The sequence below is a fragment of the Merops nubicus genome, unplaced genomic scaffold (assembly GCF_000691845.1).
Source record: "Merops nubicus isolate BGI_N331 unplaced genomic scaffold, ASM69184v1 scaffold37553, whole genome shotgun sequence".
NCBI lineage: Eukaryota > Metazoa > Chordata > Aves > Coraciiformes > Meropidae > Merops > Merops nubicus.
In genome coordinates this window covers 17,319-25,757 of record NW_008597544.1, presented here as the reverse complement: position 1 = coordinate 25,757, position 8,439 = coordinate 17,319, and the positions used below count along the sequence as shown (strand labels likewise).

At 43.7% G+C, this 8,439-nt stretch overlaps 1 protein-coding gene across 1 annotated transcript in view; it reads left to right on the top strand.

The window, feature by feature from the left end:
* Positions 1 to 3,180: 3,180 nt before the first annotated feature.
* PLD4 (phospholipase D family, member 4) overlaps positions 3,181 to 8,439 on the top strand; it is an 11,103-nt gene continuing 5,844 nt past the window's right edge. Inside the window, exons 1-6 of the mRNA XM_008936751.1 lie at positions 3,181 to 3,240; positions 4,929 to 5,131; positions 5,801 to 5,984; positions 7,356 to 7,476; positions 7,841 to 7,968; positions 8,135 to 8,335. Coding sequence (XP_008934999.1) covers positions 3,181 to 3,240; positions 4,929 to 5,131; positions 5,801 to 5,984; positions 7,356 to 7,476; positions 7,841 to 7,968; positions 8,135 to 8,335 — 897 coding nt within the window. The remainder of the gene's footprint in view (positions 3,241 to 4,928; positions 5,132 to 5,800; positions 5,985 to 7,355; positions 7,477 to 7,840; positions 7,969 to 8,134; positions 8,336 to 8,439) is intronic.

The following is an 8,439-nucleotide window of genomic DNA, read 5'->3' as shown; positions in this document are numbered from 1 at the left end:
TGCCACATAGGTGGGGATCAGGACCTGGAGTGTGAGCAGTAACAGTTAGGTGATAACTAGATTCTGACTGTCAGTGCAGGTTGTGAAGCTCAGAGTTTAAGAGGAAGTACTCAGCAGGAGGAAGTAAAAAACAGAAGGAACCAAAACAAGTCTGCTGGGAAAAAAGCATGAACACTGCCTCTTGTAAGTAACATCAGACAGGAGGACATCTGCACAGGAGGAGGTCTTCCAAGATGGTAAGTCTCTTTGCCATCATCTTGAGTGTGCTGGGGGATGGTTTTGAGGAGAGGAATGCACTTTGTGCATCTAATGAACTTCAAACAGCTTCCGGGGAGGACTTTGTATAGTTAAAAGTCTTGTCTTTTCAAATCCAAAATCTGGAAGAGTTTGATGCCGATGGAGAAAAGAAATCTCACAAGTTATTTTGGGAGGGAGGAAGAAAGCAGCCTAATATTATAAACAACAGGGTCCTGTGTGTATTCAGCAGATTGTGGTATTAGCTTTTGTTTCACTCTGTGAAGCAACATTAAGTAGCGCTTATATTTATTGCTTTTGGATGAACTTTAGTCATTGAAATTGGCAGCTAGTAAAGCCCTGAAAGCTTAGAAGGAGCCACAGTTAATTACTCACCAGATACAGTATTATTAGTAAGAATTCTTGTTTAGTCTGTGATGTTTTGTTTCTTGAAAATTAAACTGGATTTTAGTGCAGTTCTCATGACTTCTGCATAGCATCTGGGAATCTAGCCCATCACTGGTCAAAGACACCAAGAAGAAGTTTGAACCACATGGTAGATGACTCTATTATTGTGCAGATTTGATCTGTTTGCTTTCAAATCTTAAGAGAAATGCTGCTTTTGGGAGACATTTCGTACCAGTTGCTGAAAAAGAGAACCGAAACGAGCTGTTTCTGACAAGCTCCGTCCTTCGGAAGGCACCACACAGCTGTAAGTGTGCCTACAGCTGCAGCTCCTTACCAAGACACTGCTTGGGGCACCAAGTGTATCACAAGGAGCACTTCAGCTCTGGGGCCAGAGGGAGTAGACGATTCCTCTCTGGCTCTGGTCCTGCTCTCTGGGTCTGTCGAGCACCTCCCTGGAGCAGCCAGTGGGACTGTTTGTTCCCAGTCGGCCCAGCTGGGTGGGACAGCCGCTGACAAAGCAGAGGCTCTGGAGGTGACCTGCAACCTCACTGGGCTCTCCTGGCCTCAGCTGAAGGGCTGCTGCTATTGTTTGTCAGCTGCCTTTCTTCTCCTCCTTTAAAATCATTAAAATAATTTTAAATTTTGCCTCAGTTTCCTACCAAAACTCCTTAGCATCTTCTCTCTCACTCTCTCCCCTTTTTGTTCCCTCTGTTTTCTGGGATGGTATTTGACCACTTTCTCTCAAGGTGGGACAATGACGTGTGTTGCCATCACACAGCTTTCTCTGTGTGATGCCTTATGCCTGCCCTCTCTGCTTAAAGCTTGAACTGAGATTTCAGGGGAGCTGACATTCACCAGGGAATGGCCAACTGCACTACACTGCTGGCAGCAGCTCAGTTTCTCCAGGGCTGGAAGAATGGATGTTTACCTGCCAGCCTTTATAGTTATTTTTATTGTAAAAACTTGCATCTGGCTCTGGGGGCAGCAAGAGGAAATGCCAGTGAAAAGTGTGAGTAAAACTGCCTTGGAAAGTGGGCACGGCTGTAGTGAGTACAGCTGATAATAACAGCAAGCAGACCCTGAAAAGGAAATTTAACTTTCGCATTTGCAGCTCTAGCACATTTTTGAGGATGATTGATCATACCACTTTTTCCCTCTCTACTTTTCTCATTATCCCTTGTCTGCTCTTTTACCTTGGGCCCTCTTTTTTCATACCCCTCTACACATTCCCCAAGTCACTGTTTCAGACCTACTCATCTTACCTCCCAGGATATGCCCCACCCCTTTGGTTCAGTACCACTGGCTCTTGTGAGTTGGGTCCCACAAGAAGCCTTTGGGGCTATGTTCATGCTGCCTCCAACTCCTGCCCACTCCATGCAGTCACAGCATCAGTACAGTGGGCAGGAGTTGGAGGCAGCAGGGACACTTGTGGCCATGTTGCATTACTGGTGTCGGAGGGCAGACACCGTGAGCCCATCCAGTTCAGGTGACAGTAGCTATGAGTATGTGGCAAGATGAATGGTACAATTCTGGCAGGATCCTTCCTACCTAAAACATGTTTGGGTGTGGCCACCCCCAGAGCTACTGTGTATCTAATACCACTGCAGCATGTGCATTCTCCAGGCTACAAAATCCCAGTGGCTCAGGGACAGTAAGAGGTAGCCTGGGGACTGGACAGGTGGTGATGTCATCTGATAGCACTTTTGGAAATCTGCCATAGCCCTGCATGTGCTTCCTGCTTCTGAGCATGAAAAATGACAGCTGAGTTCTATGGGGCAAATTCACCACTGCCATTGCAGGGATGATTCAGGACCCACTGGGCAAGTGTGATGTTTTTGGCTTAACTTTTGGAGAAGGCAACAAAAGGCAAGTGGCCAACTACCCCTGCCCTCCCTTCTGCTTTGAGGTTTGGCATGTTTTCTTTGCTCTTATGGGCACCTTGCTGGTGATAGCACAAGTTTGGAGCGATACTGTTGAGGAGAAGAAGTTGTTTACTTATTTTCTAGAAGAAGAGTTGAATTTATATTTCAGCCTAGTCCCTGTCCCCTTAACAGAGTCCTTTCTGGAAGAGACTGCAGCATTGAAGGACACAAGAAAGAGAGCAGGAGCCTAATAGAGTCACACACAGGATGTCACTGATGCCCACAGCTTCTGTGCTTAATTGCTGCTTGTTGGCAAATGCAACAGGACAAAAGTGGGTGTTGAAGGGTAACTTGAAGAGGCAGCGATGCAGTTGTTTACACGTTAATTACTGCAGTGTGTTTTGTGTGTAGACAGCACCAGGGGAACACTGCAGGGTCCTGTCTCTCCCTCTCACTTTGAAAGCTGTTAATGTCACTCAAGACCCATAATAGAGTGAGGATGTTGCACAGATCCATCCTGAAATCTCAGAGCACTATAAAAGCAATGGCAGTAACCTGCATTCCTAATCTGTAACTGGCTTTATATGAATGCTACCATAAAGCTTTATTTTTCCCCTTGCATACATTTCTTTTTTTTTTTTTTCAGATTGTGAAAAAAACATTCAAAACATCCCTGATGTTTAATGAGTCCTCCAACATGAAATTAAGCATGAACAATCAAAAAGACGTCAAAACGGTAATTAGTGGATTACACTATGTTTGCTTACAAGAGCTGAGATTGCACTGACATTTCTGAAAAGAAATAACAGATTAAGCAGAATGATTTTATTGACCATTTGTAAATCTGTGTAGGTTTCGATCCTATTTGTAAACAAGTGAGTGACAAAACTGTCATTGATTTATCCAGCAGGCTGATTAAACCTTGCCGAGAGGGAGTAATGTGGAGCCTGATCCTGCAGCCCTGGCCCAGGGCAATAAACCTTGCTCATAAAAATAGCCTCACTTCTACCATTAGCACAGCATTTATTTATTTGTTCAGCATGCCTAGAGCACCTGGACATTACAGTGCACAACATGGTGACAGCCAATGTGTGGATCAAAATACATTTCTTACTTTAAAAATTTCCTCTAAGACCTGTGAGATGTTTAAATCTTGCCAACATGTTCACAGGATAAAATGCAGACCTGGTCAAAAATTGCAGAATTTTTTTGCCTCAATGAGAGAGAGAAGAAGCCAGAGGGCACAAATTTAAGTAGGTAGTCAGTTAAAATGTGTTTTTTCTCATTCAAATCACTGCCTGAAATGGATGACAGCACTATAGATCTTGAGAAAAGCAGAGAAAATGAAAAGTAAGAAACTTCACATAGAAACAGAAATAGATACTTCCAGAGGAAACCGGTTTCTGTGCAAATTTTCATATTTCCCCTTTTGGGAGCTCACATTTGTAGCTACAGCTTCATGACTTCTCCCAGTCTTGGTTCTCCTGCCTGGAGGTTCAAAAGCTCGACTCTGATGTGCACGTTGCCTGTCACAGGGCAGTGGATGATCCCAGCCCCCAGGAATTGCCATCGAGAGCTAGATGTGATAATTGGGGTGACATGTATCTGCACTAGTGTCTTTCTTTTCCTCCTCAGTACAGGACAACATATAGAATCTGGTGCTATATATTTCAGCATGTGGGTGGCTGGACTCCAGATCTGGATATCCCAGGTGGCCAGGCTATTTTTTAATTTTTTTTCATCTATGTTGAAGAATAAGAAGGAAATACAAAAAAGGGAAATGAAGCTGACTCACCACACTAGAATGACAATGAAATACTATTTTTTCACTCTCTACACAGATAGAAGAGATCTGTGTAGTTTCACTTAAGTGAGGTTAAAATATATTAGAAGGCAAAACCAGAACATGTTCAGAAACCATGAAATGTCCTTCTCTTTCTGACTTTTTGAGACCTGTGGGTTTTTTTGTTTGTTTGTTTGTTTTTTGTTTGTTTTTTTTTTTTTCCCCCCCCCCTGATTTCATGAATTTGCTTTTAATGGTAGTGCTGGGCTTGATCCTACTGGTAATCTTGTGTTACAGATTTCCTTGTTTAAGTTTTGGTAGAAATTTTTGTTGAATACCCACTTGCCTTGTGCTAAAATAAAGGTAATCAACATCAAACTAATCATAAGGTTTGCAGAAAAAAAACAGGTTTCTGATATGTTGGCACAGGAAAAATTAAACTAAAACTAAAACCACAGTCCTTACAAAAACCAATCTCTATGTAGCTTATGGACCTTACTTTCAATGGTGTACTGTCTGCCAGTAGCTGAAAGCAGAACTGCTACTCTAAGATTGTAAATTACTCATCTGCAACAGGTAGCATCCATTAGCTGGTGACCTGGTGATCACTCAGATCGTGTCCTATTTGGATTCTGTTCTAGTTTCAAATCTTATGGGCAATTTTGATACTTGATCTTGTCCTGATGGTGATTTACTTCATGAGAGTAGAGAGCATAGCTGATCCTAAGAGAGAAGCAGTTGCCAGCATTTATGAAGAGCTGGAGGAGGAAGAGGGACTCTATGGAGATCTCCTGGGAACCACAGTAATTGAAGAGGACACTGATAGATGTAATGACTCCTGCAGGTAAGCCAGGCCCGATGGCATGTTGAGAAGTAATCACCAGGTGGAGAAATAGTTACAGTGCTGACACTCTCAGCATGTCTTTTGTATAGCAGGAGATAAAGTACCAGTATTCGGGAAGAGTGGGAATGTTGTTTAGGCATTGGGTCATTAGTAGTTGCCCATCATGAGGGACAGTAGGGGCTGCATCACGGCTCCACTACTGGTCCTATGCTTGTATATTCAGCAGAGCTCTGTTGGTGCTCCACCACCTCCAGTCATCTTCCCTTTGTGGCAGTGCTGGGAGGCAGCAGAGTAACCAGCAGGCAAAGCAGCCTCTATTCAGCTCACCTTCTTCAGAGGCTGGAGGGGGCAATGATTTTTATCCTGGCAGAGGATGGAGAGGGTACCAAAGTGACAGCCAGCCCCAGCAGGTTACTTTTGTCCTAGTCTTTAGGACAGTGAAATAAAAGCTCAGAACAGGTACCTAGAAGCCATTCTGTTGGATTTGGGAGGACAATATACACTTGGCTATAAAAATTGTGTATAGAGAGTACTCCCCGGTTGTTTGTCCAACTCAGCTTCTTTGCTTTTGAAGTTGATGTCCAAAATGGCCAAGTGTATGACCTGACAGGTGCTTGTTTTCCTGCTTGGATCAGTTTCTTGCTTCACAATATACAATTGCCATTGCAGCTTCGAACTTGTGGAAAATGTTCCTTACGACTTGGCTTTTGAGATAAATAGCACTGCAGCCAAACCCTTGTACAAAGCCTGGATGAGACTCCTTGATATAGCCCAGGAGAAAATTCATGTGGCTTCTTATTATTGGTCTCTTACTGGGAAGGATATCAACGTCAATGATTCATCTTCTGAGCAGGTAGGAGAGACTCCATGACAAGCACATCCATGGCTGTATGTCTCATGTACATGTGGCAGATGGCACATTGACCTTGTGCTCTGTCTCCCAGGGCCATTGCTTGACTCTTCCTGCAAACCCAGAAAGGTTTTCCATAATAGATTGAAGCAACACATCAACTTTCCTCCTCCAGTCCAGTTAGACTTTATCTGGGCTCTGTCTATGTCTCTGAATATTTCTATGCTGTGTTTTAAGAGCAGCTAGAGGTCAGTGTCAAAAGCAGAGTCTCTCACCTTGAAGGTGGTCAATCTGTGGTAGGGGCAGCCCGTGGCATGGCTGAAGAGCCTGCAGGATCCTATATGCACATGTGAACATGCCAGTTCCCCCTGGCTAGGTGGAAGAGTCAGGAAGCGGAGTCTGATGGACTTCTGAGTGCTTCATATGCTGCTTCTCCCCTCTGTACAAACATAGCATCTGCTTTCAACCATATCATTGGACAGCAGCTTAGGACATTCATTCTCCTTGGCAGGGCTGTCCTCGTGGACACCCTGTGCAGTCAGGCTTCCTGCGGGGCCTCTCTGGCTCTACCACCAAAAGTAAATGGCAGAGAACACCTCACAGGCTCACTTTGCAACCATATATCATGTTTAGATGTTCCTCGGCTCTCTTTTGGCCTGCGACAGCTGACACCCTCCCAGGCAATCCTGAGCAGGGTCTGGAGGACTGTTCTGAAAAGCAGAAGGGACAAGGCCACCCTATTTCAGGCAGGTGTGAAGTTTAGTCATGCATCAGGGATTGTGCTGTTTGCTGATAGACCAGACGCTGGCCTGTTGTCTACCATGGGCGAGCCTCCTCCTGACACACCTTCCTCATAGTCCTCATGGGCTCCCTGGGACTGCTCTCCTTGTTTTCCACCCCGGGTGGTTCTGGTGTTGTAAGATGACTCATTTCCTCCACATGAGAAGAAGTAAAAGTGACAGATGGAAGGCTGAGCCCTGTCTCTGCTGAAGTGACAGCTCAACGTAGGACAGTCGCTGTCACTTTATCCTCAGGGAGAAATGACAGGGTGTTTCTGTTGAGTATCAGTATCCAGCAGTTGATCTTCACTGGGCCATCCGCTTTTGAGGTTTGGGATGTTTGTGGTCATTCTTTTAAACCTCGTTATCTAATAGTGTTAAATGACAGAAAAATAGACTTTGATGCATACATTGGATCAGAATCTTTGTTCCCTTTTTTCTTTACTTGAAACACTCCTGAAATAGATGAACTTTCTGACCTTCCTTGTGATGGGGTTCTTCAAAGGAAGAACCTATTACTAACACTGTACTTGCATATATCTTACTAAATGTTTTATAACAAAATATAAATAATAACAAGCAATGTACAATGCAGGGTGAAGATATTCTGAAGAGGTTTGAGAGGTTGCTCGCAGAGAACATCTCTGTGTATGTTGCAGCAAGCGTGCCAACTTTGGCTACAAATTCAACTGATCTTGAGTTTTTAGAGAAGAAAGGTAATTATCTCACTTCCGTGATGCTCTCCAAACTTCACTATTGCAAAGAGGCATCTGAGAGAAACTGGTCTCCAAGGCCTACTCTGGCATGGTGCTTTCATGGGATCACAGGACGAGTGCTATGTGTTCACTAGTGTGTGATTTCTGTGTATGTTATGTAAAAATGCCCTTAAGGATTTTTCTGAAAGTTCACATTTTGTGTATTTTTGCAAGTAGTCCTGGGAGTGGGTGCTTGTGAATCCTGGGAGTTACTACTGGCTGCAAGTATTAGACATCCAGACATGTTCTGGCTGCCAGGGGAGCAGTGTAGATTATCATCATCATGCTCTCACTAAACTTTTTTCCTGTCCCCATTTTTCCTCAGGGGCTTATGTGAAAAAGGTTAATTTTGGACGTTTGACAGGAGGAGTGTTGCATAGCAAATTCTGGATTGTAGACATGAAACATATATATATTGGTAGTGCAAATATGGACTGGAGATCTTTATCTCAGGTAAATTCTACTGCTGCATGTTCAAAAACCTGAGGGAAAATTCATGTTCTAGCACATAACAGAAAAATCGCAACGATATGCAATATTGACTGATTGGGAGAAACAGTGAAGAAACCCTTGGAGGTGGCTCTCTCTGGGGCTGTGGCATAGCTTGCTCTTATTGCAGGTGAAAGAGTTTGGTGCTGTGATATACAACTGCAGCTGCTTGGCCAAAGACCTCTGGAAGACGTTTAGTACTTACTGGGATCTTGGACATGATAATGCTACCATCCCATTGCCCTGGCCTCTTAATTATTCTACCCACATTAACAAGCACCAGCCTTTGGAAGTAGAATTTAATGGAATCTCGACAAAAGCCTATTTTTCTGTAAGTATGTTCTAAAATAACAAGATAGACTGTAAACTAAGTTCAGGCATTAGTCAGAGAAGTTTCTTCAGCAGTCCTCAAGTCTCAAGTAACTGAAATTGTTT